Source organism: Mastigoproctus giganteus, chromosome 13 (genome assembly GCF_048544385.1).
Source record: "Mastigoproctus giganteus isolate SK-2022 chromosome 13, ASM4854438v1, whole genome shotgun sequence".
NCBI lineage: Eukaryota > Metazoa > Arthropoda > Arachnida > Uropygi > Thelyphonidae > Mastigoproctus > Mastigoproctus giganteus.
Window position 1 is genome coordinate 164,806,094 of NC_143587.1, and position 15,856 is coordinate 164,821,949.

Sequence of the window (15,856 nt, forward strand, 5' to 3'; positions counted from 1 at the left end):
GCAGCCTATCTGCATTGCTCAGAAAACTTCATATCTGACTGCACAATTACTCCCAGGTGTTTTTCATTTTCTACCACCTTAAATGTAGTACCACACAGTTGGTACTTTTCCCTCGGGATACTTCTACCCATATGCAGTACTTTGCATTTCTCAAGATTAAACTTCAGTTGCCATTTCTTAGCCCATCTGCCCAAATTATCTAGATCCTGTTGCAGTAGCACACTGCCATTACTGTCATTAACAACCCTGCCAACCTTTGTATCATCTGCAAACTTCGACACTAAGCCTGATATACCTTGATCAATATCATTGATAAATATACAAAACAACAGTGGACCCAACACCGAACCCTGTGGGACTCCACTAATAACATTAGTCCATGAAGAGCACCACCCATTGATTACCACCCCTGTCTTCTCCCACTTAACCATCCTTTTATCCATTGTAGCAACTTACCCTTAATACCATTCTGCTCCAATTTCTGCAATAGTCTTCCATGTGCAACAGTGTCAAAAGCTTTCCTGAAATCCAAATATATGATATCAAAATTATTTTTTGCATCCATTTCCTTTGTGACGACATCATAATAACCAATCAAATTTGTCAGACAAGACTTTCCCATGCTGTGTCTGAATTATTGCTGCAGTCTTGTCTAGATGATCCTGCAATGCATCTTTAACCAGCGACTCCATTATTTTACCCGGAACAGAAGTTAAACTAACTGGTCTGTAATTACTCGTGTCACCCTTCGATCCACCTTTGTGAATTGGGGATACATTTGCACATCTCCAGTCCGTGGGAACCTCCCCTGAGTCCAAGGATGCTCTCATAATTATGGCTAAGGGTTTGCTTAGTTGCTTTGCCGCCTCCTTTAATATAACTAGATAGATCCCATCCACCCCACGTGCTTTTCTTATGTTTAACTTCAACAATTTCTCCTCCACTTTGCTCTCAGTTATTACAAAATCATTAAGTACCCTGCTACAATTTAATAACCTTCTGCCATTTTCAAACCTTAATAACTCCTCACGTGTGAATGTAGATGCAAAATACTCATTCAGTTTGTTTGCTATCTGAGCAGGATCATCAACAGTCAAACCATCGATATCAAGTGGTCCAATCAGATTCATCCCCTTCCTTTTAGAGTTTATATAAGTAAAGAAATCCCTGCTGTTTTTCTTAGCATCTTTTGCCAAAGATTTCTCGCAATCTGCCTTCGCCTGCCTAACCTCCTTTGTGACCTGATTACAGACTAGCTTATATCTGCCATAGGCTTCTGAGTTGCTTGATAATTTATATGCATCCCATTCATTTTCCTTCTCTGTCACAAGTCTCATTAGTTCATTCTATAACCATTTAGGCCTAAACCTTGAACAATATTTCTTAATAGGTATGAAACTTTTAGTAGCATCCACGATTAATTCCTTGAATGCTTCTCACTTAGAATTTACTGTTGGTAACATTGTTAGTTTATCCCACTGTACAGAATTTAAAAACTGTCTGAGACCACTGTACTCACCTTTACGAAAGCAAACACCCTTTCCTTTGCCCGTAATGGTAATTATATCTTTAAGTAAATCCCACATCAGTACACTGTGGTCACTGCCACCTAGTGGTTTCTCAACTTTTACCCTTGGCAGACATACCATGGTCCTATTCCACCTACCCTTTTTGCACAATGTATTTCCAGTCTCCCTGAAAATAGAGTCACCAGCATTAACTAGTTCCTGTGGGACGAGTGCATTCTTGGAGATTGTCTCTGTGTTTCCTGCAGCATTAGGAGTGAACTCTGGCTTTGAGTTGGGCACCTGGGAGCTTGATGGGCCCTTTTATGTTAATTTCTTTGAGGGTATCTACTCTATGGCATAGTATAAAAAGCTTTCCTGAAATCCAAGTTTATGATATCAAACTTATTTTTTCATCCAGTTCCGTTGTGACTCATCATTGTATCCAATCAAATTGTTCAGGCAGGTAAGATTTCTCCTTAACAAACCAATGCTTGTCTGAACTATAACTGCAGTCTTGCCGAGATCATTCTGCAGTGGTTCTTTGTCATGCAGCGAAATATAAAGTTTTACCCTTGGGGAATAGCAATCCAAAATAAATTATACACTTGGTTTGGTTGAATTAAACACTGTAGAGGAAGAAAGGGATTTGGAAGTTATGATATGGGTAGATAAAGTTTTCTGAGCAGTATAAACCGGCAGCTAGGAAAACCCATGGTGTCTTGTCAATGATTTATCATGAATTCCTCATATCACTGCTAAGTATGAGAGAGTGTTCATCCAGATTAGATAAACAGAAAATTGAGTTTAGATCTTATCTTTCTGGTGAAGCTTCGGAATTGCTCTTGACAGCCAAATCTGAACAGCAGCATTGTTGTTGACTTGAATCAACTTTTCTGAGAGTTAGTATCAACATTTGTAGTGGCAAATTATATATAACTATATACATAATATATAATTATAGAATTGTGCAGTAACCTTGAGTATAATCTTCACGAAGCCACGTTATATCAGGAGCTGGGTATATTCTTGCTGTGTGTATGCCTTGTCCAAAAACTTCATTATTTCATACATGTTCTCCCTACTTTTTCTTTGTATTGAATCACGAATAGTCAAACATCACAAATAGTCAAACTAATAGAACAAGTTATCTGCAAAAGATCTAAACCTCCAAAACGCTTCCTCATTCATTTCACAAATATACAAGGTCGCAGGTCTGATCTCAGTGATGTCTGTTTCCACTTATAGTCTGCCAAATTCCACATGATTTTTTTGATAGAATCCCAGTTATTGGTTGATTCAACCACTGCTCATCTCAGTTGTCCTAATTATTTGCTGTACAATTGCTTTCACTGCAAAGGGCACTTGTGCATATGTTTGCTCTGATATTCTCTGTCATTGACTAGGTAATTTGGATTCTCCTCTTTTTAATGTGCTCGGGTTTAAAATCTCTCTGTCCTAAGCTTTCAAATTCATTTCTTACCTCTATCATTCTCCCCACTTCACTAATCACTTGGAACTCTTTGACTTGCTCTCTTCGAAACTTGACCAGATTTTTATTCCACCAAAATCTTGGTTTTCCAATAAACGTGCTAAGGCTGTTCACGATGAGAATGTTGCATATCACAATAGCTTGCATCCAAATCGCCAGATTCATTTTCTGTCTATATGAAAGTTCACAACAATTGTAAAGCCTTTATTAGTCAATTCAAACTAGATTTTGAATAGGCTAAAAGTAGAAACTTGATTCTTGTCCAAATAGTAGTTCGACAGTCTGGTCTTTTGCCAAAGCTATTAACTGCAACTTTTTCCCATCTCTATTTGTACCTCTGTGAAAACTGGATGGTTCTGTTGCCACCTCAGCTAATGATAAAGCTTACCTGCTAGCATCCTACTTTTCTTCTAAAGTGGGTATTGATAATCTTGTTAAACACCTCCTACCATTTTTCCAGTACACTCCATTCAAATGCCTCCTGTGGTATTTCATCAAAATAATGTCAGAAGAATTTTGAACAGTCTTGATGGCAAGAAAGTTCCAGACCCTGCTGGTATTTCTCCACTTGTTCTCAAATCTTGTGGTCCTGAACTTACCCCTGCTCTGTGTCTCCTTTTTACACTTTCTGCTTCCACCAAAATTTTGCTCATATCCATCCAGTTCTTAAAAAGGGTGACAAATTCCTTCCATTCAGTTATCATCCCATTGCACTTACTTCTACACTTTCTAAACTAATGGAAATATCTTAACTGTCAACTCTCTAGTAACCTTCCATCTGATCAATGATCACCAGTATGGATTCTGTCAGTGTCAATCCACTGGTGATATACTGGCTTATGTTACCCATCAATTGGAAAGTTTGGTGAAATTCAAGCAGTTGCTCTTGACATTTCAGAGGCTTTTGATCATGTTTGGCATACAGGAATGTGGTGTTCTATGTACAGAATTTCAAACAGATGGCCATTATTTCATCCACAGGGATATGGGACATTGCTCGGTGGTTAGTTAATTTGATTACTTTGGTGGTTTAACTGTATTCTTTGCCCATCCTCCCTACAACTACAGTATAATTCAGTGTAATTTGTCTATAATGAATGTGTTGCAACAGCCGATTTGACTGTTTCTTGGGGGGGGGGGGTGGGGGGGGTCATTGATAGAATAATGGTTTCTTCACTTGTTGCTTGTTCAGAGAGGTCTGAGTTGATATCCTGTCATAGACTAGAGGGATTCTTAAAAGCCTTTTGACTCGAGGCTGTAGTTATTCTATCTCAGTCTGAGGATAGGTATTTCTCAGCATACACAATGTGCCAATCAGCCCATGAATACATACCTTTACAGTCATAATATACTGCTGCAGTATATTATGCCTGTGTAGCCAACAATGCCATTGTATTGTAAAGACAATAAACCAATTACGATACTATTTGCAAGATAGAATTTGTGGATATGAGTAAGTTGGAGACCATTGAAATATTTAGTTTTTGAGTTACTAGTAAATGTTAAGTGTGAAAATAATATATGGTATTTATTGATGTGTAAGCATCTTTGGCAGCACCTACTAAATTTCGGATGGTAGTGAAATCAATTTGTCACAATTTTATGATGCAGAAATGAAGTCATTTGACATCATTTCCATTTCATAACAAAGAAAAATGGAGTCGGGAGAGAAGATCATGCAAAGGATCATGGGAGGTGATCTTGGATATGCTCAGAGCTGGCATGAACCAGCTGGGTGTGGAAAAATGTTTATGATTTGTGGCATACAACTTAGGTGGCTTTGGGCTAACCATTGCCACCTGTGGCAGAAACCTTTTGGTAACCAGAGAAATGGATATCTTGAGGGCATTGATCTTGGATATGCTCAGAGCTGGCATAAACCAGCTCTGAGCACATACAAGATCATTATATTACATGCGCTTCAGCCTTACCAGTTGAAGCATATGTAATGTAGCCATTACAGTATCCGTCTGTATTACTGAAGCTGTTGTATATTTCCATCAATAGGTGAATCAGAAACATTTTTCCACAACCATATAGGCCGGTCAAGAATATTTGAATCGGTTCACGACTGGGAAATAACAGACTCCAAATTACATGTATGAGTAGAATATTTTGCTTGTCAGTGGTCATTCTCATTAAGTTGCAGAACTCCTCTTTGTTCATCAAGTTTTCACGTTTCTTTGCAATTATGCTGAGTGGGTTGAGCGTAGCGAGCTTTAGATTTTCATCTCGCTGTTTGGATGATTGTAAAAGTTTCGAAAGGGGTCTTCTTCAACAGTTGCATTACAAGGCTATGCTAGTCGTTAATGCATGCTTCGTGAGAGTCACTGTCGTCATTGTCTTCACACATCGTCTTACATATTTCAATTGTTTTGCAAATGTCCAAGTCTGATTCATACAATTTGCCATCTAGTATGAGCTCTTGATTGTCATCGTAGATCTTGACATATTTCATCTCTGACAATATCTCTGTTTCCTAATTGTGAAATGGAATGTGCAGCGTTACCATCTCATGCTTGTACTCATTGAGATCCTGAGCTAAGTCATAGTTTCAGTAGCGTATTATGTGTGGATACTGTTGTTTCTTAAAAGCATGACAGAGTAACATGATAGTATGATTGTAACAATGGAAATACTTGTATTGTTGCAATCATACTATTCAACAAATGGGTAATTAGACTATTGGCCTAACCTCTTCCAAACGTTGATTTGGTAGAGTAAGTAGCGGGCATGAGCATAATTACATCGTTCATGATTTCGGTTCTAGCTGTTTGAAATTTAGTAGGTGTCGCCAAAGATGTTTACACATAAAACATCTTTCATGTGTACTGGATACACATGTGACTTTTTTTTTTTTTTTATTTATTTATTTTTTTATCTAACAGAGGATGAAACACAGCAAAAACTGATGATTTCAAAATTTTGGGAACATCAGCGTAAAGCTGAAATCTACTATGTATATCACAATATTCATCGATATATTGTAAGTATTTATGATTTTGTATTCTAATTGTTCTATTGTTCATTGTTTTATTTATTAATATTCTCTTCCTTCCAAAATGCTTGCAAACATGCTCTGCTTACATGGGATTGTGTTTTTATGTTTACAATTGTAAATTTTTCAAGATTTGAGATTTGTACACAGTGACTAGTTGTCTAGAAAAAAAGTAACGCTAACAGCAAAAGAGAAAACCCAGTTTTTTAGATGCAGAGGAAGCAATATTTGCGATGTGCCTATCTTCATCTCTCTGAGAGAGAGAGAGAGAGAGAGAGAGAGAGAGAGAGAGAGAGAGGGATTGAGAGAGATTAGATCCAGGTAAGATCACATTATATATATGTGATCTCCAAAAATGTGAATATCAACAAAGATGAGCAGTAAATCCTTTTTTGCAAGGAGTAAGACAGGGCTGAGTTATGGTAAGATTGAAGTTGAGTTTTCTTCTCCCCAATTGATTAGCATTTATGGAACTGTTGTTGAATATTTGGGAAGTTGAGACTGTTTGTGTAGAGCATGATTTCTCAAACTTGAAGGTAGAATATAATGTGTTATCACAGCAAAATAATGGATATGATTTCCCATCAGTGGAAAAAGTAATTAATCTGTACAACGTAATGTCCAACAAGAAAACTGGATACTTAATTGCAAAACACAGTTTGTGGTCTGTGTAATTATAACTAGAAAACTAGGGTCAGCTAGAGTTATGAACATAAAAATCACCAAGGAAAATTACCTGCAACGGTACCATTTTTGAAGAAGTCAAAATCAGTTGATGTCTTTAATAGAATGTCCAAACAGACAGAAAAATGTTAGGTAAGTTAATGTTTAAAAGCATACCATACAGGTAATCTGACTGTAAAATTTTGTCAGTGAAATATAATTTCTGGAAAGTTTGAGAAATTAATTTTTTAAGGAAATGCAGTCAGAGTTCCTTTGGTTGAAATGGGAGAATAATAGGGATAGCAGATGAATTTGACAGATTGTAACTAACACACACACACACACACACACACACACACACACACACACACACACACACACACACACACACACGCACACACACGCACGAGAGAGATTTTAAGCCATAGAGATCAAAAAGAGGAGATTCCAAATTAGGAATTATCAGAGGAGACATATGCACAAGTATCACCTTTGAAGCAATAGGAATGAATGAGTAACTAATTAGGGAAAGTGAGAACAATAGTTGTTGAGGCAACTGATAATTGGGATTCTGTCAGAAGAGGTTAATGGGGCTTGACATATTGTAGGTGGAATTCGATAAAATTGAGATTGGAACTGAGACCATGTATAGTTGTATAACGTATATACGTGGTCTCAGTTTAATTGAATATATATTATAAAGGAATATAGTTGTGTAAATGAGCTATAACTGAAGTCTTGTCTAGATGATCCTGCAATGCTTCTTTAACCAGTACTTTCATTAATTTCCCTGGAACAGAAGTTAAACTAACAGGTCTATAATTACTTGTCACCTTTTGATCCTCCTTTGTGAATTGGGGTGACATTTGCGCATCTCCAGTCCGTGGGGACATCCCCTGAGTCCAAGGAAGCTCTCGTAATTATGGCTGAGGGTTTGCTTACTTCCTTTGCTGCCTCTTTAATATGACTGGATAGATCCCATCCACCCACAGGTGCCTTTTTTATGTTTATATTCAGAAATTTCTCCTCCACTTCCTTGTCAGTTATTACAAAATCATCTAGCTCAGCCAGAGTTTAATTCACCTCTGGCATTCCCCCCCCCCTCCCTGAATAACTGCTGATGTGTGAATGTAGATGCAAAATACTTATTTAGTTTGTTAGCCACCTGAGCAGAATCATCAATAGTTGAACCATCAATATCCAGTGAGCCCATCTGATTCATCCATTTCCTTCTAGAGTTTACATAGGTAAAGACCTCTTTGCTGTTTTTGTTTGCATCCTTTGCTAAAGATTTCTCATAATATGCCTTTGCCTGCCTAATCTCCTTTGTGATTTGGTTACAGACCAGCTTATATTTATAGGCTTCCATGTCACCCATTACCCCTGATGGTAGTTACCTCTTTGAGTAAATTTCACTTCAGTACACAGTGATCACTGCCACCTAGTGGCAGTGATCACTGTGTACTGAAGTGATAATCAGGTCAAGAGTATTACTCACTCTAGTTGTCTTCCGAACATGCTGATAGAAAAAAGTCATCCAATAAATCCACAAAAGCCTTGCTAGTGTGTGAGTGACCAACTCACAAATTCCAGTCAATATCCAGGAAATTAAATTCCCCATTATAAGAGTCTCTGATTTACTGGCCCACTCTATTTCCCTGTATTTTTTTTTTTTTATTATACTCATCACAGTCATTAGGCCTATAACACACTCCTACTCTCAATTTTGATTTACCCATGCTTATGTCACACCAAACTGACTCGACACTGCCCTGTCCATCGATGTCGACTGGCTGCACTTCCTTGGATTTTATGTATTTCTTAACTAATAGCATAACCCTTCCTCCCTTCCTATCCTTCCTGTACACATTGTACTCCCCAAATTCCAGTTCTGCATTCCTTATATTTGCGTGACACCAAGTCTCTGATATCCCAACAATATCTGCCTTTGAGGTTTTGAACAACACCTCAAATTCATTGGTGTATACGCAAGTATAGATGCACCTGTTCCTTTTCTTAGCTACGTTAACACAACCCATCTGTTTACTTGTACTGCAATGACTCTCAGCAGTCTCTGAAATACCCTGCATCTTGTTTTCAAGGCTGCTGCTCTTTCCAATAGAAGCAGTGCAAGAATCACTTTCACTTCTGCCAGTGGCTACTGTTAATCTATTAGTCCGTGTATCCCCCGCAATCTAGCAGTTTTCCGACCCACCTAACACTGCCTCAATAGCATCAACAAATATTCTTGCACCCTTTCTGTTTAAGTGTATCCCATCCCTGTACAAGCAATCTCCCCTGTTAACAAGCATGGACCAGACTGAGAAAAATTCTACTGCTTTTCTACATCTTTTTTATAGGCTGGCCTCGATTAACGTGATTAATTCGTCCTGCGAGTGCATCGCGCAAAATGGAAACGCGTTAATTGAATATAATAATCAATAGGAAAAATTATAACTGGTCCTTGACTTTCTGGAATGTCCATAAAGAATTTAAAAAATACCTTTTAAATAACTTTTGAACTGTATACAATGTAAAAGATAATGAAAATAATTATAGATTTAAATGTTTGCATAAACAGCGGTTCCCAAACTGTGCGTCGCGGAATATTTAAAATTTTCGAGGAAACACAGCGATACTCGACATCTGTCGGACACCACGCAAACTACTAGCTCGAGGTAGTTCACAGTTTCAACATTTCTTATTAAGTTGTTTGGACCTAACTACTAAACGGAACTGTTAGGTATTTCTTTTGGTCTGGGTGTGCCTTGAAAAAATTACTGCGACACTATGGGCGCCGTGAACCGAGAAAGTTTGAGAACCTCTGACATAAAATACGCAATGAAGAAATGACTGTTGCAGAAATATTTGAAGTGTTGACTTTCTCTTTTCATCAATCAATTTCCGATAGCTGACAACAATCTTCTCTGGGCCTTGGTGAAATAAATATCGCAGAGAACCTCAAACCTTTTGTTTGAGGTTCTATGCGATACGAAAGATTTCATATAATTCTTTTACCGTTATATCCTTTGCTGTAACATTTTCATCTGGCTCATTTAGAATTTTGAATTTTTATGCAAGTGTGTATTGACTTCATTAGCAGGAGACAAACAAGTAACACATCTTCTTCCGATGGTTGGGAACACACTGAGGCGGGCAGCAGGCAAACGTTTGTTTATTGACCGTACGACTCACGTAAGCTCAATGCGTGATTTAAATATTTTTTCAACTATCGCATAAAAAAAAAAATTGCGTGAACTGGAAATTTGCATCGTGTAAAGTGAAAAGTGGTATAATTTTTCAAATAGCGTTAACTGAAAATCGCATTAATCGAACTCTCATTATGCGAAGCCTAGCTGTATTTCCAAATCACTGGGCACTGGCCCCTGAACAGTCGGATTCTGCTAGAAGAGTGTACATTATGAATCTTCAAGCTGAATACATTGGTTGAACTTACAACAAAGAAAAACATTGTATTTACAAATAAGCTAATATTGATTCTGAAGTTTCAGACCTGAGAAAGTGGTACCCTCAATAGTTTTAGCTTATATGCTTCTTTCAGGGTGTCTTGTCTATTGTGCTTCAAGTTGCAGAATGATGGAGCATCAATTCCAAGGGAGTTATATGTTCTGAACTTATTTGCAGGGAATGCTGATGCAAGGTGTTGCACTGCACCAGGTTCGTTCGGTGGTCCGAGGGTTTGTTGTAACTTCCTAGATGTCAGGTGAATCCATTCAGCCACAAACGAGTTGTGCAGATTCCCATCCTTGATTATGGTTTTCCATGGTTTCATACCAAGATTTTCAGATGGTAAAAGGGTGACCCATCACCCTTTTAACCATCTCAGGAACCAATACTCAACCCCAAGAAATCTCTTGAGTTGAACTGAGGAAGCTCCTGACCAAAGCATAGATGCAGATGCATAGAGTGGTTAGGGGTAAAATTTCTTTGGACATAATCCAAGAGGAACTCTTGAGGTCTAAGACTGACCAGCTCCTGTTGGATTGCCCACAGAGCCGTGAGTGTTTTAAGCCAGGCTATATTGAGATAGTGTTTGAAGGTTAGTCTGTCATCCCACTTCAAACCCAAATCCGTGTGAGATTGAACCTTTTCAATGATGGTCTTGTTGATTGTGAGTGTTATTTCTTTCTGAGGATTCAACTTTAGCCCCTGACATCGTAGATAATCCTGGAGTTCAACCAGGCCATTTTGTGTTTCCTAGGTGACTGCATCTACTTTTGCTGGGTCATCCGATGTGATAACCAGCATGAGATCATCTGCGTATGAAAGGAAGTTTGTTTGCTTCACAAGGAAGGGCTATGAAGCTGTGGCAAAAAACTAAGAGGAAAGAACTATCCCTTGTGGTATACCAAGTTATGGTAGTCCTCTCCAATCTGTGGCTGTATTTTATAAAAATTGGCTGTTGTTGAGAAGTTGCTTGAGAATTGCAAGGTTTCATTTGATTCTGAAATAATATTTCAAAATTTTAACCAGCTCTGTTGTGCAAAGTGTTTCAAAAGCTGCTTGTATGACCAGGAATAAGATTTCAAGTTGTTTCTTAGTGTTTAAGACTTTTTGGATTGCCCAGTTGGTCATTAAATGATTAGACAGTATCAAATAAATACTGTATTTGCTGTACAAAGTACAGCAAATAAAGTAAGCCCGAGCTGTGCCCCAAGGTTGGCTATCCCTATGAAATGTTGCCAAAATTTTTCCTGCTTTTTATGGTCTGAACATCAACTAAGTGCATTCAGTAATTTGTTTTCACACTTTTTTTTATAGTGAGAACCTCTGTTATTATGTGATATACACATTCTGAAATGTGACTCGTCAATCGCTCATCAGCAAAACAACTGCTCGAGTGGTGGACATTGCATGTCTTCTGCAGCATGGGTCATCTTTCCGGCTCTCTCATCTTCATTTAAATTCTTTTGTCCACTTCTTTTCCATGAAATGGGAAGGCATCCTCCCTAAATGTAGTAATCCTATCCTCCTCACGAATTGCCTTTGGAACCAGTCCCTCTTTTTTGAAATATTAGCATTATGCTAATGCTAATGCTAATATTTCAAAAAGCATCAGCATTAGCCAGGGTAAATGATGTAAGAAAGCAAGCTTATATAGCATTTGCCAAAGGGGGAAAAAAAAAAAAAAAAACCCTTGTTTCGCCCATCCCCTCGCTCGAAATGTTTGTCAAGTTCGGCCTTGAATCTATTTAAGCTATCAACTTCTACAACGACAGATCAAAGTTTGTTTCAGCAATCAACCACCCGCTGGCTAAAGGAAAACTTCCACACATCTATCCTACAACTGTCCCTCCTCAGTTTGAATCTATGCCTTCTCAGGTGATTATTCTGAGTAAGAGGAAGAATCCCATCAGTATTGAGCATGCTCAAACCATTCAAAGCTTTATACACCTCAATCAGATCACCTTGCAGGTGCTAGTCTCCAGACACTGTAATTTGCAAAACTTAAGCTAAGAGCAACCATTTGTTCTGTTCTGTTCGCTAATCTTGTTGTCCCTCTCTGTACTCGTTCCAACAGCTTCTTAAAATGAGGCCTCCAGACGTGTATACAGTACTCAAGGTGTGGCCTGACCATTGCCTTATACAAGGGGATAATCACCTCCTCATCCTTGCTAGAAAAATCCTGTATATCATTGGCAAGACACCATGAGCTACTCTAGCAGACCGTCTGCACTGCTCAGAATACTTCATATCCGCCTGCACAATTACCCCCAGGTCCTTTTCATTCTCTACCACTGTCAGTGTAGTATCACAGAGTTGATACGTTCTGGGATTACTGCTTCCCATATGCTTCCCATATGATTACTGCTTTACATTTATCAATGTTAAACTTCATTTGCCACCTCTCAGCCCATCTGATCAACTTTTCTAGATCCTGCTGTAGCAGTGTATGGTCATTAGTGTCATTAACAACCCTGCCAACCTTCGTATCGTCTGTAAACTTGGACATTAAGCCTGATATACCATCATCAATATCATTTATAAATACAGAAAACAACAATGGATCCAACACTGAACCCTGAGGGACTCCACTAATAACATTAGTCCGTGAAGAGCAGTGTCCGTTGATTACCACTCTCTGTCTTCTCCCACTCAACCATCCCTTTATCCATAGCAACAATTTGCCTCAAATGCCACACAGCTCCAATTTGTGCAGCAGTCTTCCATGTACAACAGTATTAAAGGCCTTTCTAAGATCCAAATATATGATATCAAAGTTATTCTTTGCATCCTGTTCATGACTACATCAATCCAATGAAATTAGTCAGACAAGACTTCCCGTTAACAAACCCATCCTGTGTCTGAGCTATAACTGAAGTCTTGTCTAGATGATCCTGCAGTGCTTCTTTAACCAGTGCCTCCATTAATTTCTCTGGAACAGAAGTTAAACTAACAGGTCTATGTATATAAAGTGCTTAGCATCATAATACACAGCCATTTCTGAATAAACAGAAAATTTTTAAGGTGGCATCGTTTTAGGTTATATCTCATATTGTGAATGCCTTCACAACGAGTTGCCATGATATTGCACTACTTCGAATAAGTAACGCTTCACCTAAGGAGAAGACTAATGTTACTTATTCTCAGATAGGTACCACCACCCAGACAGCACTGTTTCAGGGCTATTTGGCCCTTCGTCAGTGAGTGGGTAGGTACCCAAGTGATGCAATGATGGCAAAAACAGTTATGAAGTATAACTCCACAATATGAGAGATGCCTGATGGTGTATGATGTATTTAGACTAAGGCGCATTTAGGGCTAGAGCCTCAAGCTGCGAACAAATTTAGACTATGTATATAGTCTAATAAAAATTTTCTAATAAAATCTAATAAAAAGTCCCTTAAAAATTTTCTGTTTATTCAGAAATGGCTGTGTATTATGATGCTAAGCACTTTATATACATAGTCTAAATTTGTTCGCAGCTTGAGGCTCTAGCCCTAAATGCGCCTTAGTCTAAATACATCATACACCATCAGGCATCTCTCATATTGTGGAGTTATACTTCATAACTGTTTTTGCCATCATTGCATCACTTGGGTACCTACCCACTCACTGACGAAGGGCCAAATAGCCCTGAAACAGTGCTGTCTGGGTGGTGGTACCTATCTGAGAATAAGTAACATTAGTCTTCTCCTTAGGTGAAGCGTTACTTATTCGAAGTAGTGCAATATCATGGCAACTCGTTGTGAAGGCATTCACAATATGAGATATAACCTAAAACGATGCCACCTTAAAAATTTTCTGTTTATTCAGAAATGGCTGTGTATTATGATGCTAAGCACTTTATATACATAGTCTAAATTTGTTCGCAGCTTGAGGCTCTAGCCCTAAATGCGCCTTAGACTAACAGGTCTGTAATTACCTGTCTCCCCCTTTGATCTTTCTTTGTGGATTGGGGTCACATTGGATGTTTACGTGGTAGTAGTAGTAGTAGTGGCATGTGATGCAAGAAAGCAAATGTATGAGCTTATGCAGCATCAGCCAAAAAAAAAAAAAAAAATCACAACTTTCCCTCCAAATGCCTGTCCAGTTCCTCCTTAAATTTATTCAACCTATCAACTTCCACAACAACAGATGGAAGTTTGTTCCAGCAATTAACCACCCGCTGGCTAAAGGAAAATTTCCGCACATCTATTCTACATCTGTCTTTTCTTAATTTTAATTTATGCCCCCTTAGATTCATAATCTGAACAAGTGGAAGGATCCCATCAGAATTCAGCGTGCCCAACCCATTCAAGGCCTTATATACCTCAATCAGATCACCGCGCAGGTGCCTAGTCTCCAGCCACTGCAATTTGCAGAACTTAAGCCTCTCTTGGTAAGAGGATCCCTTCATTCCCCTCACAAATCTTGTTGCCCTTCTCTGTACACGCTCAAGTAAATCTATATCCTTCCTAAAATGAGGCCTCCAGACCTGTACGCAGTACTCAAGCCGTGACCATTGCCTTATACAGAGGGATAATCACCTCCTTTTCCCTGCTAGCAAAATTCCTATATATCATTGACAAAACCCCATGACTTGCCCTGGCAGCCTGTCTGCATTGCTCAGAAAACTTCATATCTGCCTGCACAATTACTCCCAGGTCTTTTTCATTTTCTACCACCTTAAGTGTTGTACCACACAGTTGGTACGTTTCTCTGGGGTTACTTCTACCCATATGCAGTACTTTGCATTTGTCAAGGTTAAACTTCAGTTGCCACTTCTTAGCCCATCTGCCCAAATTATCTAGATCCTGTTGCAGTAGCACACTGCCATTACTGTCATTAACAACCCTGCCAACCTTTGTATCATCTGCAAACTTCGACATTAAGCCTGATATACCTTCATCAATATCATTGATAAATATACAAAACAACAGTGGACCTAACACCGAACCCTGTGGGACTCCACTAATAACATTAGTCCAAGAAGAGGGGTGGTTGAGTGGGAGAAGACAGAGAGTGGTAATCAATGGACACTGCTCATCATGGACTAATGTTATTTGTGGAGTCCCTCAGGGCTCAGTGTTGGGTCCATTATTGTTTTCTGTATTTATAAATGATATTGATGATGGTATATCAAGCTTAATGTCCAAGTTTGCAGATGATACAAAGGTTGGCAGGGTTGTCAAGGACACTACTGACACTACACTGCTGCAACAGGATCTGGAAAGGTTGAGCAGATGGGCTGAGAGGTGGCAAATGAAGTTTAACATTGACAAATGTAAAGTACTACACATGGGAAACAGCAACCCCAGGGCAACGTATCAACTCTGTGGTACTACACTGACAGTGGTAGAGAATGAAAGGGACTTGGGGGTGATTGTGCAGGCAGATATGAAGTTCTCTGAGCAGTGCAGAAGGGCTGCAAGAGTAGCTCATGGAGTATTGTCAATGATATACAGGAATTTTTCCAGCAGGGATAAGGAGGTGATTATTCCATTGTATAAGGCAATGGTCAGGCCACACCTAGAGTACTGTATACAGGTCTGGAGGCCTCATTTCAAGAAGGATGTAGAGCTGCTGGAACGAGTACAGAGAAGGGCAACAAGATTAGTGAATGGAACAAAGGGGTGCTCTTACGAGGAAAGGCTTATGTTTTGCAAATTACAGTGTCTGGAGACTAGGCACCAGCGAGGTGATCTGATAGAGGTGTATAAAGCCTTGAATGGTTTAAGCATGCTCAATGCTGAT

The 15,856-nt window shown here is 38.9% G+C and overlaps 1 protein-coding gene across 4 annotated transcripts in view; it reads left to right on the top strand.

The window, feature by feature from the left end:
* The window catches only part of Oseg1 (intraflagellar transport protein Oseg1), a 540,669-nt gene that overhangs the window by 379,391 nt on the left and 145,422 nt on the right, over window positions 1-15,856 (top strand). For all 4 annotated transcript variants that reach the window (XM_090387737.1, XM_090387735.1, XM_090387736.1 and 1 more), the window contains one exon: window positions 5,886-5,983. In XM_090387737.1, coding sequence (XP_090243863.1) covers window positions 5,886-5,983 — 98 coding nt within the window. The remainder of the gene's footprint in view (window positions 1-5,885; window positions 5,984-15,856) is intronic.